General features: G+C 39.0%; 1 protein-coding gene across 3 annotated transcripts in view; it reads right to left on the reverse strand.

Annotated features, from left to right (window-relative positions):
- slc37a3 (solute carrier family 37 member 3) overlaps positions 1-17,692 on the reverse strand; it is a 307,587-nt gene extending 289,895 nt beyond the window's left edge. For 2 of the 3 annotated variants that reach the window (XR_008807932.1, XM_056260357.1), the window contains exons 1-3: positions 17,270-17,392; positions 10,556-10,676; positions 9,752-9,844 (exon numbers count right to left, since the gene is read on the reverse strand). Coding sequence is in view for 1 of the 3 variants with exons in the window: in XM_056260357.1 (XP_056116332.1) it covers positions 9,752-9,844; positions 10,556-10,676; positions 17,270-17,325 (270 nt within the window). In the remaining 2 variants the exon portion in view is untranslated. Of the gene's footprint in view, positions 1-9,751; positions 9,845-10,555; positions 10,677-17,269; positions 17,393-17,558 lie in introns of those variants that run through there. The other variant, XM_056260358.1, reaches the window with a different exon arrangement.
- Between the last annotated feature and the right edge of the window lie 6,468 nt (positions 17,693-24,160).

Genomic DNA, 24,160 nt, shown 5'->3' on the forward strand with positions numbered 1-24,160 from the left:
CCACTGCATCAGCACCGAAAACATGATTTATTTATTTATTTTCAAATAAAAAATCGTGATACGAACCGAATTGTAGGTTTGGTCTATCGTTACAGCCCTATAGCAAGATGAGAAAGCAGGAGTTTAGTCGTTTATCATGGAATGGCTATCTGAACATCTTTGCCAAGCGGAAAACCCGTACAGAAGTAATCAATAAATTATCGGGGAGGGTCATGCCTTTTTTCACAATCATTTTGGAGGGTCATAGAAAAAATTATTGCTGGCGAAGGGAGGGTCAAGTCTTTTTTGACTACAGATCTCAAATCTCCTCCGGTGGCCCCTTAAATAAATAACGAACAGTCCCTTACCTAATGTTTCAGTAACTGAAATGTAGAGTATTTGGAGCAAGTAACTTTCTTACTTTTGAGTAAGCAGTAGCCTATGTAGGCTGTATAGGTTACAAGTTATGTTAGGAATGGTAATGTATATTACATTTAAAAATGTGCTTGCTAAACCATCCTTTCTGTTCAGATGCAACTATAAGTATACAATTTGTATTTATAGGTTGTAACATTTTCATTGTATATTACAGAGCATTATATAGAAGATATTTATGCAACAAACAGTACTTTTTTTTTTAAAGGACAAGTGTAAACGTTGATGTCTATTTCAGTTTTTTCGATTAATGTCAGAGGTTTACGTGATCTTTTGAAAAGGAAATCCTTATTTTAATATAGTAAAGGAAAGGGTGTAGAATTTTATTTTGCGCAAGAAACGCATGCTTGAAAGGAAGATGAAAAGTTCTGGAGAAGTTAATTGGGAAATGACATATGTTTCTCATTTTTCAGCACTAGATCTACAGGGGTGGCTATACTGAATAGGACAGGTTCTTAGCCACGAAATCGATAGTTTGGGGAGAATGGTAATATTGATCAAACTCATTACACTCTTGTGAATTCATATGCCACCAATAATAGACAGCTTAATTTAAAAAAAATCACAAATGTCGAAATTAGATTTAAACGAATTAAAACTAAATTTTACTTAGCAAAAATAGTTATGGGGAAGTGATTTAAATAGTGTATTTGATGAGGATTTGGATCGATGGCCATCAAGAAGCAATGAAACTTGTGAAATCAGAAATGTATGTACCCGTGTAGGTTTAGTTGACATCTGGCAACTCAAAAATCCAGACCTAAGAATGTAAACATGGAGCAACAAAGATTATTCCAAACGCATAGATTTTTTCTTAATATCACATGAACTGGAGCAGTGTGTCCAGATGGTTTCTATAGCCGTCAGTCTTAACTGACCATAAGGGTATATCAATCTTGATTAATATTAACGGTCCAGCCAAATTTAAATTAAAAAGGGATATTGGAAATGTAATAAAAAGTTATTAGATGATCACAATTTTAAACTGATGGGATCAAATTTAATTGACAAGCACTGGTCTCAGGCTAAAATAACAAATGTTTCTGGAGAACATTGGGAAATAATGAAATACAAAATTAGGAACCTAGCTAAATTCAATGGGGAAATCGATTGCTTCAGTTAGGGACCGTTCGGTATTTATGGAAAGGCGGGCCACCGGAGGAAAATAGGGGAGGGTCATGTCTTTTTATTCTTTGTTGAGGGGAGGGTCATCCAACTTTTTTTAGTCTAGTGGAGGGTCACCCAACTTTTGTATTCATGAAAACAGCTACATTTCAAAGTGGCTTGTTTGGTGCATATTTTTTCCATGTAGCTCTCTCGGTCTCGCCCCCCCATCGCTATCAGATGGGTCTGACCCAAAAAAAATCCAGTTTGGCGCTGTTTGACAGTGCACGCGCACTTCAGTACGCGCTCAGAAAAAATGCATTAGAACAGAACGCCAATGAAATGTTTATCCGGCAAAGCTTTAAAGCACGAGCAAATAATGAACTTTTGTGATTGCGAATAAGTGCAGTGTCCTGTGAGTGTAACTCTACCGCTGCATTAACATATGATGTGAATGTACGTCGAATTTTACAGTATTGGGACTGAGGCGCCAGAACTGCAGCTGATATAATGTGCGCTGTTGCATGACCATATTTTAGTTCTCTTACGAGAGATACTCTCGTACTGCGTAGTAAAACTACGCTTTGGGGAAAATCCTTTTCCACGAGAATACTGAAGCCTAAAATTATCCTTAATTTTGTATAGATGTAAAACGCGTTGCCGCAGCATACAGACCTAGGCGAGACAGCTCGCGCGCCGATTGGCTGCTGTGCTGGCAACTGCTTGAGCCTATCGAGCGAGACCATGAGTGACATCAAACCCAATGGGGGCGCTTTGCGCCCTTCTGCATCACGTCCCGCCGAAACGGGCGTGGCTTGGGACTATAAATTGCGCTCGCAGGCTTAACTCTGTGATTTTTAATCCTTCAGCGAAGTCTCCTATATCGCTGGATCCGAGGAGAAGCCGCGCCGTCGACAGAAGCAACTCAGCGGGACGAGTCGGAAGCTGCTGGCCTCGCCGCCTTCACCGCCTTCCCAGCTGCGCTATCCGGCGCCTATATCCTTTCTCTAACCTCTGTGTGTGCTTGCCGGCGCGATCACACACTCCATCTTCTAAAAGAGCAAGCGTCTTTTTAAAGATGGCATCCTGTGGCTCGTGCAGAGCCTCACTCATCGACGGGGACCGCCATCTTCTCTGCGTTTCCTGTCTGGGTGAACACGCTACTCTTGCGCTCGCGGACGGCGGCTGCCCTCACTGCGAGCTGTTGCCTTTAGCGACTCTGCGGACTCGCTTGGCATCACTGCAAGAGCCTGTGTTCTCCGCTGTTATACCGCGCCGTAAAAGGTGCCGTGCTCAGCGGATCCCGGAACCCTCCCCCAGCCGCCATAGCTCACCGGTGCGCCCGCGAGCTGCGTCACCGGCTTCATCTCCATCGTTCTCCGCCGGACAACGGCCGCAGCCTGCCGCCGTTTCTGTTGCCGACGATGATGAGGTCGACGCGATGCAGAGGGAAGGCGATTCCTGCTCTCTCCTGGCGTCGGGCAGCGAGGATTGGGCGAGCTCTGTGGACCTCGCGCCTCCTGCACGCTCATCTACGGGAAAGAGAGCGAGCATCGAGGCGCAAGTCGATCAGAGCGCGCTTCAGCCCCTATCAACCCGTGCAGCTGCATGGGCGAAGCTCCCCGGAGTCTCAAAATGGGTGCTAAACATCATAAAAGAAGGCTATTCGCTACAGTTTCGCCGATGCCCTCGCCGCCTTGCAGCGCGCGTCGAAACCACGGTGGGCTCGAATGTAGCACACCTACTTCGAGCCGAAATTCAGAAACTGCTGAGCAAAGGGGCTATAGAACCCTTATCTCAAGCTCAGAGCGAAGGGGGTCTTTACAGCAGATATTTCCTAGTACCCAAAAAAGACGGGGGTCTCAGACCCATACTAGATCTACGGCAACTGAACAATGTGCTTATCAAGCGCCAGTTCAAGATGCTCACAACCAGAAAAATCCTCGCGCATGTTCGCCAAGGGGACTGGTTTGTGTCAATAGATCTGAAGGACGCGTATTTTCAAATACAGATTGCGTCACGTCACAGGCGATTTTTGAGATTCGCCTTCGAGGGTCAGGCTTATCAGTACACAGTCCTGCCGTTCGGCTTGTCCCTAGCACCCTGTACATTTACGAAGTGCATGGACGCAGCGCTCACACCCCTCAAACTCAGGGGCGTTCGAGTGTTGAATTATTTGGACGACTGGCTCATTCTAGCCCAATCTCACTCAGAGATCATGGAGCAAAAGGCCATGTTACTGAACCACCTCGACAGTCTCGGTTTAACAGTGAACTGGGAAAAGAGTTCGCTATTTCCCAGTCAAACTATTTTGTTTCTGGGGATAGAAATGAACTCACCTCAGCGCACACTGGATGTTCAGCGCACAGTCAGCTCCTTCCGCTGCGGCGCTATAGTCCCTCTCAAGAGTTTTCAAAGGATGCTGGGTCTAATGGCCTCAGCTTCTTCAGTCCTCCAGCTGGGCCTGCTGCGCATGCGCCCACTGCAGTTCTGGCTCAAAGAGAGAGTGCCTCACAGGGCGTGGGCAACCGGTCATCTTCGCCTCAAGGTCGATCAAGCGTGCATCACAGCTTTGAACCCTTGGGGGTCGAAAGACTGGTACCATTCAGGTGTAAGCCTGGGGACTTTTTCGAGACTGAGGGTGGTGTCTACGGACGCATCCAATGCAGGATGGGGAGCGCTGCTCGAGGGCAGACCGCTTTTCGGCCTATGGTCAGAGCGAGAGAAGCTCCTCCACATAAACTGGCTCGAAATGTTAGCGGTGTGCAAAGCGCTCACGCTTTTTCGCCCCCTGATAGCGGGATGCCATGTTTTGATACGTTCGGACAACATATCAGTGGTATCCTACATAAATCGCCAGGGCGGCCTCAGGTCCCTGATGCTATACAGGCTGACCAGGCGCCTTCTGATTTGGGCGCGCAGCAACCTGCACTCGCTGAAAGCAGCGCACGTGCCGGGTCGCCTGAATGTAGGACCAGACAGACTGTCCAGGAACTACGTTCTGACGGGAGAATGGTCTCTACACCCACAGACGGTACAACTACTGTGGAGGAAATTCGGCAGAGCGGATGTAGACCTGTTTGCGTCTCAAGAGAACGCTCACTGTCCAGAATTTTTCTCGAAAAACAAGGACGCCCTGACCCATTCGTGGCCTCGTCGTCCTCTCTATGCTTTCCCCCCTGTCTCCCTCCTAGCCCAGGTGGCGGAGCGGATCAGGGAGGAAGGATGCTCAGTGCTGCTTATAGCGCCGCTCTGGACGAACCAACCATGGTTCCCAGCTGTGATGCAGTTAGCGAGCACCGCCCCGTGGCCAGTGCCTCTGAGAAGGGATCTCCTTTCTCAAGCCAATGGCTCAATTTGGCATCCCCACCCGGAACTATGGTCCCTTCACGTGTGGGCCATCAACGGCTTTCCGTGAGCGCTGCGTGTTTAGAGTTTGGGCCTAACGACTCGAGGGTCATACTCAAACCTAAGCATGGTTATGTTCCAAAATCCCTTAATACTCCCTTAATACAACTTTTTGTTTCGTTTAGCGGGCGTTCTAAGGGACTAGCCGCTTCGAAGCAGAGCCTATCCAGATGGATAGTGGACGCAATAGCTCTAGCATACACTACCAAGGGCGTGCAATGCCCGTTGGGTGTCAGAGCACATTCCACGAGAAGCATGGCTTCATCGTGGGCCTGGTCAAGTGGGATTGCCTTGCAAGATATCTGTATGGCGGCAGGCTGGGCCTCCCCATCTACATTTATAAGGTTTTATAACCTAGAGGTTCCTGCTCTTCAAGCCAGGTTACTATCGGTCTAATTAGGCCAAAAGGGGCTAGACTGAAGTTCAGTCTTGTTATATATGGCTATTATAATAGCAGGGCCGCTTAAGCCGCCTTTTTCGGAAGATAGTGGCTAAACCCTCTTCTTCCAGGATTCCCTGTGAGTCCCTTGGTGATTATGCACTGTATAAAACCCGGCTGGTCGCCTTGGGTCTATGGTGTCGGATCCCAGCACGCACGACGTTTTACATCGAGTTCCCCAAAGCGTAGTTTTACTACGCAGTACGAGAGTATCTCTCGTAAGAGAACGTACTCGGTTACTAACGTAACCTCGGTTCTCTCTAGAGAGAGGAACGAGTACTGCGTATCATGTCGTGCGTGCACTCTGTTGTACTTCACTGTTAAAAATCACAGAGTTAAGCCTGCGAGCGCAATTTATAGTCCCAAGCCACGCCCGTTTCGGCGGGACGTGACGCAGAAGGGCGCGAAGCGCCCCCCATTGGGTGTGACGTCACTCATGGTCTCGCTCGATAGGCTCAAGCAGTTGCCAGCACAGCAGCCAATCGGCGCGCGAGCTGTCTCGCCTAGGTCTGTATGCTGCGGCAACGCGTTTTACATCTATACAAAATTAAGAATAATTTTAGGCTTCAGTATTCTCGTGGAAAAGGATTTTCCCCAAAGCGTAGTTTTACTACGCAGTACTCGTTCCTCTCTCTAGAGAGAACCGAGGTTACGTTAGTAACCGAGTACGTTTCCATTCTTACTGTGTTTCCACAACAATGTTAGTGAGTAAATCTACTGAAATTGCCACCATAACAGTGGAGTGTGATGTGTTAGATGTAGGGCTACCACATTTTTAAATTAGCTACTATTAGTATTATTTGAAGTTAACATAATAAAATATGTAGACCTGCACCAAAAAAACTAGTTGAGGATAAATCCTTTAAAATTGGGCAATTGCAGCGTTATGGATGTGACATTTGCAGTAAAAACTTGAAATATAAATTCTCAGAAAATGCATTTAATACTGAAACGTCTGTTTATATATTCATACTCCCTTAATAAAGGAGTCCAGACATTAGAAAAATATCAGTCTACACATTTATACACGTTTTATATTTAATATGAGGGAAATACACATGTGATGTGACAAAAAATCTTTAACTTTTAGGTGGCAAAATATTTTTTAGTAATTCTATAAACTACGCTGTGCAAAACAAAAGTAATACTACCCACCGGATGAAGAAGGGTCAGCCTCCAAATAACATAAAATATTCTTTTTTTTTTTTTTTTCGTGTTCGCATTTATGAGGGGGAAAACATTTTTACGGACGTGACAGTTCTCCGTTACGGACATGACCGCTCTGAAAGTGACTTTAAAACTTTCACAGAGACCTCAAACAAAGCACAAAGCCTTTTTTTAAAGTGAATTTCGTTTTTTATTAAATTGTATCTAATTTTAATCAATGTTTCATCAACCAATTGCCTGATTTAATAAATAAGAAGTAAATATAGTAGAAAATAGATCATCATGACACGGAGGCGCCGGCGTGTGAACTGGACTCATCTAATAAATGAACCGAAACTCAGCGCATAGCCTAAGGTAGGCTACTTGCCTCACAGACCTGATAAATATATAGAAAGCTTGAAATGTCTACTTTTTAACAGAACAATTCAAAACGAAAGAAAACAGACTACAGACTGCTCTCTGCTTATGTAATCCGTATGAAATGTGCATTTCTCTCTGGCGCGTTCACTACTGCGAAGATCGCGAGTCAGCATCGTCACCTTTATCTTTGCAGCCGACACACTGACAAAGACTTGTTTATTAATAAACTATTAAAATGTCTCCTTGCTATATTTGACATTCATAATCATTACTTTTGCCGGTTCTTTGTGGCAGCTTTTAGCCACCCTTACATGTTACATGAACGCGTCACCACTGGATCAGCACCGAAAACATGATTTTTTTTCAAATCAAAAATCGTGATACGAACCGAATTGTAGGTTTGGTCTATCGTTATAGCCCTAGTAAGATGAGAAAGCAGGAGTTTAGTCGTGTGTCATGGTTGTAAAAAAAACAATGGCTATCTGAACATCTTTGCCAAGCGCAAACCAGTACAGAAGTAATCAATAAATTATCGGGGAGCGTCATGCCTTTTTTCACAATCATTTTGGAGGGTCATAGAAAAATATATTGCTGGCAAAGGGAGGGTCAAGTCTTTTTTGACTACAGATCTCAAATCTCCTCCGGTAGCCCCTTAAATAAAAAACGAACAGTCCCTTAAAAGACAAAAAGAATATTGTTATCAAAGAAATAATGCAAGTAAAGGTGATTTGAACACGCAGGAACTAATGGATTTATCATTGTTACAAGTACAACTGGATAACATTTATCAAGAAAAATCAGAGGGTGCATTTATCAGATTAAGATATACTAAATGGTTGGAAGTTGGAACCGGGGGAAAGAAATACTCATTTGTTGGGGGGGGGGGGAATGGTGTATTGACCTCTATAAATAAATTGTTAATTAATAATACAATCACAAAGGATGAAAAAGAGATATCACAGTTTGTTACTGTCTGTACAAAGTCTGTACACTCCCAAGTTCTTCTGATCTGAATGACTTTCTGGATAGTGTTTTAGATAAAGCCAAAGTTATTGAGGATGATTTTAAATTCACAATCACAAAACGATGGTGAATTACAATTGGAGAAAGTTAAAGAGTGTATTAGTAACCTTAAAGATAATCATTCTCCAGGTAATAATGAACTTGTCAGTGAGTTTTATAAAGTGTTTTGAGATAAGTTGACTCCATTTTTGCTGGCCGTGTTCATAGAATCTATTGAAAAGGGGGAATTGCCCTCCTCTTAAAGACAAGGTGTTATTACATTAATTCCAAAGCCATTTTTTATTATTATTAAGAGAATTGGAGACCCATTAGTCTCACTACCAACTTTCTTTTAAAGCAATTGAATTTTTTTGGGTTTGGCAGTTATTTTTAAAAAGCTATCAAAATCCTATACAAATGATGTACTAGTTCTGTAAAATTAGCAAGGGGGAATTCTGGCAGATTTACTTTTCACCAAAGAGATATTATTTTGGAACAATAAAGACATGATCCCACAAAAAATAAATCTCTCTTTTTTGATTACTGGTTAGAAAATAGTACTATATTAGTTAGTCAGCTTTTAAACAATGACATATAGAGATTTTTTCGAATAAATTTAAAATACCAGTTAGACCTAAAGATTTTGCTGTTGTAATGGATGCAATCCCCTGAAAAGTATTGATCCTTCTGAGAAAAACATCACAGGAGGAAGATCTAAATTTTACAGATATCATTGGTAAAATATTTATTGGTAATACAAATATTTTACAAAATAGAGTCTCAAATTACTACATTAGAAATATACTTAATGATATTGTTTATCCTCCAGCTCGCCTTTTCTGGTCATCTGTGTTTAAAGATGTAAATTGGCATAATGCTTGCAAACAGTGGATACATTTTACATTAATAACAAAGTAAAAGAAGTCTCTTTTAAAATAATCCATAGAATATATCCAGTAAAAAATGAGCTGGAACGCTTTAAATTAGATAATGATTACTCTTGTAATTTCTGTAAAGGGGAAAAGGAAAAAATGTTTCTTTTTTTTTCTTCTTTTTTTCATTGCATACATACAAAAATATTTTGGATTGATGTGTAGCATTTAATTAATGAAAAATTGGACAATGATTTGCAGCTGAGTGGATTTGACATTATTGATACCCTTCAATGATCATGGGATTGAGAAAGATAAGGCATACTTCATAGAATTGTTCATATTAATTAATTCATAAAATGAAATGGTCTGACTCCAAACCTAACTTTTCTTGCTTTAAAAATGATTTCAAGCTTTACTGTTCTGTTTTGTGTAATTGCACAAGTAAAAAGGCAATTAGAGCTTATAGCATTGTAAGCAGGTATGATCTTGTATAAAGTAGTACCCTTTTTCTTTTGTTTGTTATAATTTTGTTCTTGTCCTCTGGCACTGTTTTATTTTATCTTACTTTATACATTTACTTTGAATGCTTGTCTCATTGTATTGTTCTGGTTCATGGCATTAATAAAAAATAAATTAAAATCAGAAATTAAAATTAAAGGTTCTAACATGTAAAACGGGAACATGAAAGGAATATTCTAAAAGCATGTAAACACCTTATTCAGAATAAGGTCAATAATTAGATTGCTGCTGTCCATGTACACATACTGAGTGACTCACACATTAAGACAGACTCAGCAAATATTTGATATATTTTAGATATTGAGATATATATTTTTGTCAATATCACACACCTTTACTGTCACAGTAGCATTTAATAGTAAATGTGGTGCACCAGCAGCATTATTTGTTCATAACAGATTATCACTGTCCAACTCCAACCCACAAATCCTGCCTGCTGCACCTATTCCTGTTTTTAACTTACCACAGCATAAGAGAAGAGAAAGATTGAATCCAGAGCACCCAAAAACAAAGTAGCCTCCCCCACATCAGCAAACAGTTTGTTATCCTCCCATGTCTACAAAAGTAAAAACAAAAAATAAGTGAGTAAGATTATTATTATAAATTAATATTAAAAACTGAAAAGTCTGCATTGGACTTCAGTGCTTTGTACAACTATATTGCAAGTTGTGAGAATGTTAGTTTGTATTTTTGCCAAACAGAAAGAATAAAGTGTGTACTGACTTAATGCTTGACCATGGGTTGCCCTTTCACAGACTTAATGATTCATCGCCTTTTTCACAAAAGTATTCATGTGAAATACAATATTGATACAGTACTGTGGGGCATTCAAAAGACAAGCATCAATACAGTGTGTGAGGACAAATGCAGTTTTTCTCTCATCCCTACCTGGCAGAGCACATTTACTACTACTTGGTTTTGAATAAGACTATGTTAAACCATAACAAATGTGAAAGACCTTATGCAGTTTATGTGCATTACACTAATGGCTGCAATCTACTTCTCGAAAGTTTTTTTTCTTCTGATTTTCTGTTTTAATATTTTTTAATATTTTTTGTTATTTTTTATTGAATTAAGATTTAAATTTTCGAGTAATCAGTAACTCCTTTTTGTTTTCGACAACAAAATGACTGGAAATGCTCATTACTAACATCATTATCTACCAGGCTAGGGAAAATGTTGCTCCTTTATATAGAAAGAAATCATTTTAAAAAAATGGGAAATGAAACAAGCAAGAGAAATTGGGAAGTATGTATTATATGCGTACCACTCCAGGAGACAAAGCTACAGCGCTGCCATTCTGCTGCAATCCTGACGGTGTCCATTGTGCTGAGATGCTCACTTTCACATTACTAAAAGTCTTACGTGACGAGTGAAGCAGGACATAGCTGGATAGAGAGTGGGGAGAATAGACAGTATGAATGGAGATGAGCACATGTATTATGCAAGCTCATTAACACGATGTCCTTCATTAAAGCTGCAGTAGGTAACTTTTGTAAACAAATATTTTTTTACATATTTGTTAAAACGGTCATTATGTCCTGACAGTAGAATATGAGACAGATAATCTGTGAAAAAAAAATCAAGCTCCTCTGGCTCCTCCCAGTGGTCCTATTGCCATTTGCAGAAATACACCGCTCCAGAGCCGTTAAATATGAGAGTTGCGACACTCTTTGATCTCGCCGCCACGCGGTCACGTGGTTTGTGTAGCTCTCAATAGTTCCAAACAGAGCCGCGCTGTCAACCAGTTTGAATGATTTTAAGCGGGACAGACAGCAGCAGTTGTGTAGCTCTCAATAGTTCCAAACAGAGCCGCGCTGTCAACCAGTTTGAATGATTTTAAGCGGGACAGACAGCAGCAGCAGCTATATTTGCAGCAATTATCGGTAAATATTGACACATAATGTACATTGATAATTATGTTGATGCTTACTTCAAATATATATAATAGCATTTTTTTCTGGGGAGTGACGGAAACACAGCATTAATAAGTTTTTGTGTTTAATTTTGGAGGGAAATGGACTGCTCCCATAACGGAGAATGGATTAACAGCAACGACTATATTTGCAGCAATGTTCGGTAAAATTTTAACTTTATAAAATGAAACTGGAGAGATAGTTAATGAGTGAATTAACTATGTTCCTAAATAGGCTACGATCCATAACATGTATGTTTTTAACATACGATCCATAACTGTGAACGGGATTCATTTCAGTATGGCTAATGTACCCCTTCCTTCCCTAATCATAGACTAAACCATTCATCAGAAAACACACAAATACATGTATACGATGTACTGTGTACAGTACACATGTATATATATTTAAATCACATACATACATAACTAACCCTAACCCATACACATAATATATTATTTGTGTATGTATACACTCACCTAAAGGATTATTAGGAACACCATACTAATACTGTGTTTGACCCCCTTTCGCCTTCCGAACTGCCTTAATTCTACGTGGTATTGATTCAACAAGGTGCTGAAAGCATTCTTTAGAAATGTTGGCCCATATTGATAGGATAGCATCTTGCAGTTGATGGAGATTTGTGGGATGTACATCCAGGGCACGAAGCTCCCGTTCCACAACATCCCAAAGATTCTCTATTGGGTTGAGATCTAGTGACTGTGGGGGCCATTTTAGTACAGTGAACTCATTGTCATGTTCAAGAAACCAATTTGAAATGATTTGAGCTTTGTGACATGGTGCATTATCCTGCTGGAAGTAGCCATCAGAGGATGGTGGCCATAAAGGGATGGACATGGTCAGAAACAATGCTCAGGTAGGCCGTGGCATTTAAACGATGCACAATTGGCACTAAGGGGCCTAAAGTGTGCCAAGAAAACATCCCCCACACCATTACACCACCACCACCAGCCTGCACAGTGGTAACAAGGCATGATGGATCCATGTTCTCATTCTGTTTACGCCAAATTCTGACTCTACCATCTGAATGTCTCAACAGAAATCGAGACTCATCAGACCAGGCAACATTTTTCCAGTCTTTAACTGTCCAATTTTGGTGAGCTCTTGCAAATTGTAGCCTCTTTTTCCTATTTGTAGTGGAGATGAGTGGTACCCGGTGGGGTCTTCTGCTGTTGTAGCCCATCCGCCTCAAGGTTGTGCGTGTTGTGGCTTCACAAATGCTTTGCTGCATACCTCGGTTGTAACGAGTGATTATTTCAGTCAAAGTTGCTCTTCTATCAGCTTGAATCAGTCGGCCCATTCTCCTCTGACCTCTACCATCAACAAGGCATTTTCGCCCACAGGACTGCCGCATACTGGATGTTTTTTCCTTTTCACACCATTCTTTGTAAACCCTAGAAATGCTTGTGCGTGAAAATCCCAGTAACTGAGCAGATTGTGAAATACTCAGACCGGCCCGTCTGGCACCAACAACCATGCCACGCTCAAAATTGCTTAAATCACCTTTCTTTCCCATTCTGACATTCAGTTTGGAGTTCAGGAGATTGTCTTGACCAGGACCACACCCCTAAATGCATTGAAGCAACTGCCATGTGATTGATTGATTAGATAATTGCATTAATGAGAAATTGAACAGGTGTTCCTTATAATCCTTTAGGTGAGTGTGTGTGTATGTATATATATATATATATATAAAATATTATTATTAATAATATTATATATTATACACATCAGGTTACCGTAAGTTAGCTAACGTTAGTGAAGTGAAGTGTTGGTCACGTAAGCTATAGCTGCAATTAACTTATTATCTTCCAATAAACATTAACTAAAACTGGCTACATAAAATATAACTACTGACTAGATTCACGAGAGGTCGGCTAATGTGTGTAAAAGTAAAAAAAAATACAGTAATTACATTAATTTACCAGCGAGCGTACTTCGGAAACACTGAAAATGAATGGGGTTCAATGCTGGAACTATCAGTGTTTGGAACTATTGGCTGCTCCACGACACGCGTTACTTCCGCATTCCAAAGTTCCTATGGCGGTCTATGGGAGTGTCGCAACTCTGTTTTTCAACGGCTCTGCACCGCTCCTGGTCAGAAACAACCAATCGGAGCCAGGAGGAATGTCTTGGCAGTGTCAATCATGCTCGTGTATGCGCTGATCACACCCCTCTCTTGCACAGCGCTTACCGTCGTTCAAACCAAACTCAAGATTGCCGGTGTGCTGCAGCTGTGCTAATGGCGGAGAAACAACCTATGGTAAACTGCCAATTTCTCGAGTGCCACCTGCTTATAAAACAAAGACAGGTAAAAGGAAAAAAAACGATGACGATAAACAAGCGAAAAAGAAAGAATTAGACAGAGCCCATTGACTCGGTGTCAAAACTCTAGCCGCGTGACATGTAGATAAAATGTCACGCACTGTGCAAAGCAACAATTGAAACCTGCTAATTCACTGGCTTGTCATGTTGCTGAAATAATATTGTGGCGAGCAGGACGAGGCCGAGGGACAGGGACATGACAGCGGCACGAGTGATATGAACGACACCTGTGAGACGCACCGGTCTCGCATCTCTCACGGAGGAGCGGAGGCATAAAGGAGGAGCGACGACAGTGGAGACAGGAACAGGCCTGAGGGGCTGCTGGCTTATACTTTCATTTTGTATTTGTTTATTTATTATTAAACTTGTTGAACGTTCGCCGGTTCCCGCCTCCTTTTTCCCATAACAACTGAACCCCGTTACAAATGTACTAGCAAACCTTATCTAGCATTAGCACCGCCGTCGGTGTGTGAATGGGTGAATGTGAGGCAAATTGTAAAGCGCTTTGGTGGCCATTGGGTCTGTGAAAGCGCTATATAAATGCAGTCCATTTACCATTAGGCCTACATATCGCTAGAATAATTACTTGAATTATATTATGTTACGTTAGTTACCGTTATATTATCTTACTAGCTATTTATAACTTATAGAAAGGGTGCAACGTTATAAAGTTACATTACATGTATGGCAAAATACGTAATGATTTGAGGACCAAGTTTGTAGTCAAAGTATGGGCAGGCCTTAGTCAATTTAAAGCATATTGTTGATGTTTCGTCCCTACTAGTGAATGTGCCATAACTGTTTATCCGCCGTCATCGGTGGCCCTGCCTGCGCGTTCACGGCAGGCTCCGCTGGGGAGGACGAGCTGTGGAGGTAGGGCTGTAGCGCAGCAGAGAGCAAGGGGGTGGGACCTGTAAGTTGTGTTTGTTCAAATTTTCAGGCTAAGTCAACGTTTTCTCAAAACTCCCTACTGCAGCTTTAAGTTCTTCATGTATATGGGTCAACACTGTAACTTTCTCTTTCATGTCTACATAATTATACATGAATCATTAGACTTTTCAAAACCACATGAAACCAACATTAATACAAAGCATGCATTTCTAAGAACTTGCCACGTGCGTTTTATATTATATTTTCCTTCTTTTTAAAACATTTTTCATTTCTTTATCGTGAACACTCTTATAGTTCCTTGCAAAGTATTCATACCCTTTCACTCTTTTCACATTTTGTCATGTTGCACCAATAATGACAAGGCAAAAACCACATTACATGGCATAACTATTCAAAGCCTTTCTTGTGGCACTTATTTTGTCCAGTTAACTGGTGACAAATTGAATTACTTGACATGATTTAGAAAAACACACCTGCCTATACAAGTCACCGCTGAAAAATCATTACAGAGCAAAAACCATGAGGTCAATTATGAGGTCAAAGGGACTACCTGCAAAGATCAGAAACAGATTTGGGAAAGACTACAAAATAATGTTTAGGTAAAGGGTTCACATGAGCACAGACGGGCTCAATAACTCTTAAATGGGAGAGGTTTTCCCTTTAGAAAAATGTCAGCATCATTATTTTTAATCAGTTGACTTTAGCAATCCTTTGTTGCATTACACGGCAATGGTGACAGTCCAAAAATGCATTTTCCCACCTCAAGTTTGCATGCTTATAACTCAAAAAATATAAAAGATATCTTAACATTTTATAGATTTTGGTTCTTAACAAACGCAAGATCCTACGATTCAGATCTAGAAATGTGGGGATCTCAGTGTGGCTCCATGAGAAAATTGTTAAATTGTAGGCTACACATTTTCAGTGGTCAAAAACCATATGTGGGTCACTTTGCATACAGTTAATATTTTTTTTCCTTTTGAAGAGAAATGTCTGAAGAACAAATCATTTCGAAACTAGAAATGTATCTTGTTTCCCTTTATCAAAACAATAACATAGAAATTAACTGTCTGAACGCCTAGAATATTCTTTTTCCAAAGTTTACGTGCCTGTAACTCAAGTATTACAGATATCACAATATCAATATTCTGGTTCTTAACAAACTTTCCTTTTCTTTTCACATCTTCATTTTTAAAACCTAAGATTTGGGATACTCAATGTGGCTCCTTTTTCTGTTGAATTTTATCCATTTTTAATGTGGTAATTTTGCAAGCAAAAAATACTTTTTGAATATCTGAATAAGATCAACTAGAAATGCACCTTTATTTATTCACATATAATAGAAACAATAATGTCAATATCTTGATTTTTGAATCTATACATTGTCTATACATTGTATAAATAACAAGGAAAATGTTTAGCTGGTGCAATACCTTCATTTAATTTTTAGATTTCATGTCTACCGAACCAGCTCTGGAAGGTATACCGGTAAATTATCCCTTGAATGTCTTTTCGTTTGAGGTGATATCAGTGATTCTGTTAAATATGCTCCTCAGCAGTGGATAGAAGTCTATGTGCACATTTTATAACAAGACGAAAATGTATTGAAGGAGTTACACCGCACTCACGATCATCAAGGTGCCAGACAAACAAGACTAAAGATCTCAAAAAATAAATAAACTGTCCGCACACTTAAATCCTTTAAGCAAATTTAATCACCAAGCTTTCGGTCAAAAGACCATCCTCAGGGCATAACAAGACGAAAATGTAACACTTAAACAATCCAGGTGAGGCAAATATTGGTTTATTGAATACACATGTGTGGGGAGAGAAACCACACTGTCCTGTTTGCCATGAAACTTATTTCAAGCATGTAGTTACGATACTATGTATTTGAACTCTTAGAAAATATCTATATTCAAATAAAGAAACTTGTGAATACACTATTGAAAACTATTGAATACACTATTGTTAATTTCAGTGTATTTTGCCACTCAGACAAGTATGTTCTATGCAATCATTCTGATAAAGGGAAACAGGATATATTTCTAGTCTCAACATTATTTGTTAGTCAGATATTCCTCTTTGAATACAATTATTCACTGTATGCAAAAGAACCAAAATCTAAAAGGATATTTAGATACATTTAATATTTATCAAGGTAGAGGCATGCAAACTTCGGGGGGAACACAAAAAGTGCTTTTTCCCTTATAAAAGGTTACTAGCCAACCTACCAATCTCTGTATAAGAATAAAATAATGATGATGATGATGCCATCTTTCTAAAGTCATTTTCACCCTCATATAATTTGGCTCCAAATCTGAAAATTGTCATTTTGATGCCCTTGTGGAGTACTCAGTAAATATTGATCCATGGCATTTCATATTTTGGCTTTCGTCACTATTTTTATGTCTTTCTTCATCAAAAATGTTAACAAAATAATTTTAGCCAGGTAAGTTATGTTTCTGAAATTTGGTTGATTTGACATGGAATGATAACATTTTAAGCAATCAGAATACAGCTAGTTAATTAGCACACAGAACTTTGCGTTACGTCATCTAAGATGGCAAACAAGGCAGAGTTCAATACTTATTATGCACAATAAATGTAAAACAGATCTTTTCATCCACTACAGATCTAGGGACAACCACACAGACTTTCGGCCAACGCAGGTAACGTTAGAACATTTTATATTAATATTATAGAAAAGCTAGCAATATTAAAGCAATATAAAAGAAAAGCTAGACACTCAGTAACGCAGGCAGAAACTGATTAGCAGCTACCATAGTAAGAACAGAGCAGAAGGTGGTAGGAACAGGACAGCATACCTGAGGAAGGTGAGGAGGAAGGCTAGCAGTTGATGATAGGTGTAGAGGGGCCACATTATAAGGGTCTGGATCAAAAGGGGAAGGAAGAGAAGGGGCTGGAGTCTTCAGGACACTCTACTGGACCATCTACAAACACTACACACACCACATCACTGTCAAATCTATCCATCGACAGATTGATAGATCAATCGGCGCTCTCACTGTTACACTTTAATGCTCGTCTCTAGCTTATCAAGATTAATATTTACAGCCTTCCACAGATACACTAATACTAATTAGCTATACTCACCAGTAATCATTTGCTGTAAATAAATCTCTGACTGGAAGATATTATCGTGATTGTTTTGAAATGCAACGCAAACGCGTTCAATCGTAAACACGGACGTCATCCGGAAGTTGCACGTTTCAAAATAAAAGTCCCTTTATTACGGGTCCGAGTACAATTATTCTTTTTCTGCCAAAAAAGCAGGGATGTTCTTATTATTATAGTAGGGAGATACCAGCCGCATTTTTTCTTTTTATTATTGCTCTCTTACAGCTTTATAATACAACAAAAGCAATAACAACAGTAATTATTAGAGTTATTCTTTTTCTGCCAAAAAAGCAGGGATGTTCTTATTATTATAGGGAGATACCTTTGCCTTTTTTCTTTGTATTATTGCCCTCTTACAGCTTTATAATACAACAAAAGCAATAACAACAGTAATTATTAAAGTTAACAATAATAATAATACAAAAATAATAGTTTGTTTTTTGCTAACAAAAGATGAAACTGTAATATGTAATGTTTTAACTTATTTAACAAAATAATAGGTTTCAAGTTTGAAAACTTATGTTTATGAATATAGAATCTAAATAGAAAAATAATTAAGTTTATTATAAAACAACCACTTCTACTTCAAAATATCCCAAAATAAGACTAGAATTTATTATTTAATGAATGTTTATTGGCAAAAGGCTGGAATTTCCACTGGAAATGGTAGAGCATCCGGGGTACCTTGCACTAAAAAAAAAATACTAATTTTACAGAAAATAACTGATTTTTTTGACGTTCATTTTCTTTCATTTTAAATTGTACTCAAAACTCTATAAAATTACAAATAATATCATACCGTTTTTTTCTGTTTTCTTAAATTACATAAAAATGTATGTAAAATTATAAATATAATCTTTAAATAAACAGTAACAAAACAGTTAAATGATAAAATGGTCAAATGACTGGCAGCCCCAAAAAAAAAAACCTGTAACATTAAAGTAAAACATCCTAAATGAAATAAACTGAAAAACACTGTTATTTCACAGGTATTTCCTGCATTATCACGATCATATACCTTCATTGTAAAAAAAATCGTAAAAAAAATGGTCAAATGACTGGCAGCTACGGCTGCCAAACAAAAACCGTAAAATCAAAGTAAAATATTCTAATTTAAATAAACTGAAATAAAAAACACTGTTATTTCACAGCTACTTCCTGAATTATTAAGATCAAATACCTTCATTGTAAAAAAAAATATTTAAAAAAAGGGTCAAACGACTGGCAGCTACGGCTGCCAAACAAAAAACATAAAATTAAAGTAAAATATGCTAATTTAAATAAAGTGCAAAAAACACTAACAGAAATGTGATGTCACCATGGAGATCATTGTTTGCTTTATTTCGGCTGTTGTTGACCCTTGAATTTTTAACATTAGTTTTTCCCTGGCTGCTTTAACTGTGTTTTTGATACACATTTGTTATGGCAATAAATGCAGGAGAAAATGTCATCAGATGATGTTATAGTCATCATATGGTGACCTGATTCACTGAAATGACTTCGAGGCAAATCTCTGAATATATTAGTTGAGGTTACATAATGTATAGACCCCTTTTGCACCGACGTCACAGTTACGTAACGGCGCTAGCTGGAGGCAAAACAAACGGACAACTGGAGGCGGCCAATACAAACCAGCACATATTCGGCTACATAATAAGGAGCTTAAATTATTATTATTATTATTAAATGTCATCCTGTTGTGTTGTTGGGTGCAAGAATCAATGAAAAATGAATATGCTGTATCTGGAATTTTTATTTCTAGAAAATATTCACATCATTAACATTGCACCGTAATGTCACTCTTTACATTGTCGTCTTCTCGGCGCTGGCTAGGCAGAACTGCGGATCGTACCACACAAGTCTTGTACATGACCATTCAGCACATAGTTATAGGCATCTAAAGATTTATATGCCCTCAGTTTCTCTTTACGCTCGGTTTCTCTATCGGATAGGTGTAGAAGTCAGGCCACTCAACCGGAGGTAGCGTTAATGTTAATCCTGTCAGATCGTCCATCCATTAATTGAGTGAGCGTGTACAGGTCGGCCAATCTGGTTCCGTCCGTTAAAATTAACTTTTGCAAATAACAATCGCGGTCCCGGACACTGAGTGACCTTGCACATTAAGATAAAATCGGATTTTCTCCAGTCATTGTTAAAAAACAAGCTAACAAAACTTGCAAACTAACGTTAGTGAAGCGGCCAGAGGGAACGTTCTGCCTCCACCTAAGCTCCGCCCACAGAAAAACGTCACCATGTTTACCAACTGAAAAGGGGTCTATATAGAGAGAATTAAATTGTATACACTCACCTAAAGGAATATTAGGAACACCATACTAATACTTTGTTTGACCCCCTTTCGCCTTCAGAACTGCCTTAATTCTACGTGGCATTGATTCAACAAGGTGCTGAAAGCATTCTTTAAAAATGTTAGCCCATATTGATAGGTTAGCATCTTGCAGTTGATGGAGATTTGTGGGATGCACATCCAGGGCACGAAGCTCCCGTTCCACCACATCCCAAAGATGCTCTATTGGGTTGAGATCTGGTGACTGTGGGGGCCATTTTAGTACAGTGAACTCATTGTCATGTTCAAGAAACCAATTAGAAATGATTCGAGCTTTGTGACATGGTGCATCATCCTGCTGGAAGTAGCCATCAGAGGATGGGTACATGGTGGCCATAAAGGGATGGACATGGTCAGAAACAATGCTCAGGTAGGCCGTGGAATTTAAACGATGCCCAATTGGCACTAAGGGGCCTAAAGTGTGCCAAGAAAACATCCCCCACACCATTACACCACCACCACCAGCCTGCACAGTGGTAACAAGGCATGATGGATCCATGTTCTCATTCTGTTTACGCCAAATTCTGACTCTACCATCTGAATGTCTCAACAGAAATCGAGACTCATCAGACCAGGCAACATTTTTCCAGTCTTCAACATTATGTGAAAAGATTACTTTGCTAGCAGCTCTTTAACACGAACCCGTCCTAAACAGCGCCGCTGTGTGCATCGGTCCATGTTGTGCATGTCAAATATCAGTCATAATCAATAAACGTAATTTCTTGTTTTTTGTATGAATATTTATTTATTGATCCTTATTAATTTCATTTCAAATACAGTTTCTGAATGTTATTTATATATAAAAACACTTGTTATTCATGATCAAGTATCGTATTAAATGTAAACTTATTTTTACCGTTAGTAACGTGAGGCAAAAGAAGTTAGAATGAAGGATAAACTGAAATTCACGGCATTTCAACACAACTTCTGCTCACGTATTTGAAGGCTGCTATTGGTTCATCAAGGCTAAACGTCATATTATGCGACTACGCATTACTTTACGGAGAGTTTACGACCTACTAGCTAAGTTCTACCTTACGAACAAATGGTGCAATGGAATAAAGTACAGAGTTAGTTACAAACTAGCTAGTAGTTACTAATGGCGCTTTTCCACTACACAGTACCAGCTCGCCTCGGCTCGGGTCGGCTCGGCTCGGCTCGACTCGACTCGACTCGCCTTTGTTTGGTTTTCCACTGTGTAAAAGTTGTACCTGTACCTGCTTTCGGGTACTTTTTTTCGTACCACCTCCGGCGAGGTTCTAAGCGAGCTGAGGCGAGCTAAGCCGATACTAAAATGTGACGTGAAAACAATGCCGACTGCTGATTGGTCACAGAGAATCTGCGTCATCATTGCACGCGCCAGATGGAGTATCCAGAATAACCCCGCCATTTTTAAATAGTTTGGCCAGAGATAGTTACTAAACTTACTACTATTATTATGGCAACTCGGAAGAATACGCCGTGGTCAAACGAGGAGGTGCAGACATTCCTTTGTTTAGTTGCCGAAGAGAGGATCCAGCGTGAGCTTGATGGGGCAACGAGGAACGAAATGCGTCGCTATGACGACCGGGTACTATTTGTGGCGGTACTTTCTGCAATGGAAAACGGAGCGAAAAGCGAGCCGAGTCGAGCCAAGGCGAGTCGAGTCGAGTCGAGCTGGTACTGGTAATGGAAAAGCGCCATAAGCCTCTAGTGTGGACTTTACGTTACAATTTAAGAAAGAAGTTACGAACGGCTGGTGCAACCCTACCCAGGACCACACCCCTAAATGCATTGAAGCAACTGCCATGTGATTGGTTGATTAGATAATTGCATTAATGAGAAATTGAACAGGTGTTCCTAATAATCCTTTAGGTGAGTGTATATAGAGTATGATTAATGTCACAATTTTTCACAAGATGATATTGTGGCATAGTATCATGACAATCTGATATTCTGAAATAAAAAAAAATGTATATTATACAGAAAATGTTTTGAGCTGGGTTTTTTTTTAGGAGTATAGAGACAGACAAGAATCAACATATGAATCTCAACAATGGTGACAATCAACAAAGCTTTTTTGTGACTTTAGTAGCTTGTTTTGTGATGAGTTCAGTGTTGATCTGAATTTCTTTCATTGTTGCGATTTATACGCTGATTCTTGATGTCTGTGTGAGTCTATATGATCCTGTAAATCAATTTTCTGTATAATGACTTCATAAAATCTTTCAGAGTATCACAGCACTGCAGGATTTTCTGCAGCAGTATTGGCATGCAAAATTAACAACTAATAGTTAACGACTTAATCAGATATTAGACTTCAGGTAGTATCAGTAAATGAGGCCACTACATGATGACTATTATCACTAAAAGTGACCCTGATCTGAGTTTCTCTTGGATTCCTACCATAACAAATATGTATCAGAGACACACAGTTAAAGCAGCCAGAATAAACTAATGTTCAAAACTGAAGGGTCAAGAGCCCAACTAAAGCAAACACTGATCACCAAAATGGTGACATCAAACTTTATTATTTTTAATAAAACATCAACTTGTAAACCTCTGTTGATTCTCATTAAGAATGTTAGTATGAAAGAAATAAAGTCTGGATTGTAATAAGTGAGGAGGCAGAGATCTTGAGAGATCTGTTAGTGTGTTAGTGTAGTCTGTTAGCCTGTGCTTCAGTCAAAGTAAAGATGAGCAGAGAAACACTGATAATATGCTGCGTGTTGCTGTATTCAACTTCCAGTAACTGTGTAGTTGCTGATGCAGTGATGTATAGTCACAGTAAATCATGCATGTAACTTACTGCAAGAGATTCACTTTTTACAGTGAATATGTTTGTTAGTAAAAATTCAGGAAATATATGTGAAATAACTGTGTTTCTGTAAGATTTCTGTAAAAGTCTTTTGTACTTTATTTAAATTAGGATATTTTACATTCATTTTATGGTTTTTGTATGGCAGCGATTGCTGACAGTCATTTGACCGTTTTTTATGGGGTTTTTTTTTACTGTGAAGGTGTTTGATCGTAATAATTCAGGAAATAGCTGTAAAATAACAGTGTTTTTCTGTAAAAGTTTTGCACTTTATTTAAATGAGGATATTTTACTTTATTTTTTCGGTTTTTGTTTGGCAGCCCTACCTGACAGTCATTGACCGTTTTTATAAGGTTTAATTTTTTTCAGTGTGGGGATACTCATTTCAACTCTTATTAAACCATAAGAGGTTTTAATTAAATTAATTAAGCTTTTGGGATTAATTTTACATTAATTTTATGGTTTTTGTATGGCAGCGATTGCTGACAGTCATTTGACCGTTTTTTATGGGTTTTTTTTTTACTGTGAAGGTGTTTGATCGTAATAATTCAGGAAATAGCTGTAAAATAACAGTGTTTTTCTGTAAAAGTTTTGCACTTTATTTAAATGAGGATATTTTACTTTATTTTTTCGGTTTTTGTTTGGCAGCCCTACCTGACAGTCATTGACCGTTTTTATAAGGTTTAATTTTTTTCAGTGTGGGGATACTCATTTCAACTCTTATTAAACCATAAGAGGTTTTAATTAAATTAATTAAGCTTTTGGGATTAATTTTACATTAATTTTATGGTTTTTGTATGGCAGCGATTGCTGACAGTCATTTGACCGTTTTTTATGGGTTTTTTTTTTACTGTGAAGGTGTTTGATCGTAATAATTCAGGAAATAGCTGTAAAATAACAGTGTTTTTCTGTAAAAGTTTTGCACTTTATTTAAATGAGGATATTTTACTTTATTTTTTCGGTTTTTGTTTGGCAGCCCTACCTGACAGTCATTGACCGTTTTTATAAGGTTTAATTTTTTTTCAGTGTGGGGATACTCATTTCAACTCTTATTAAACCATAAGAGGTTTTAATTAAATTAATTAAGCTTTTGGGATTAATTAAAAACCTTGCAGTAGAGCACTTGAACCAAACAAACAACATCTTTCCAAAGTTGCAGAGTATACCTGCAAAAAAGTGTTTTCATGACATTCTGGCAAAAGAAGCATTAAGTGTCAAAATCAGATTTGAATTTTGTCTTTAAATTTTTTGACAGGATTATCTGTCGATCTCGTACAACCACCATGTTTATACTTTTTTATACCTAGACTGATGCACAGAAGGCACGGCACATAAACTGTCTAGAATTAAAGGCAGTTCAGCTGGCATTAGAAAGCTTCCTCCGACATCTTCATCATCACCATGTTCTTGTCCGAACAGAGAATCCAGCAATGGTGG

Source organism: Rhinichthys klamathensis, unplaced genomic scaffold (assembly GCF_029890125.1).
Source record: "Rhinichthys klamathensis goyatoka isolate OS25496 unplaced genomic scaffold, OSU_Roscu_1.1 h1tg000176l_1, whole genome shotgun sequence".
In the NCBI taxonomy this organism is placed as follows: Eukaryota; Metazoa; Chordata; class Actinopteri; order Cypriniformes; family Leuciscidae; genus Rhinichthys; species Rhinichthys klamathensis.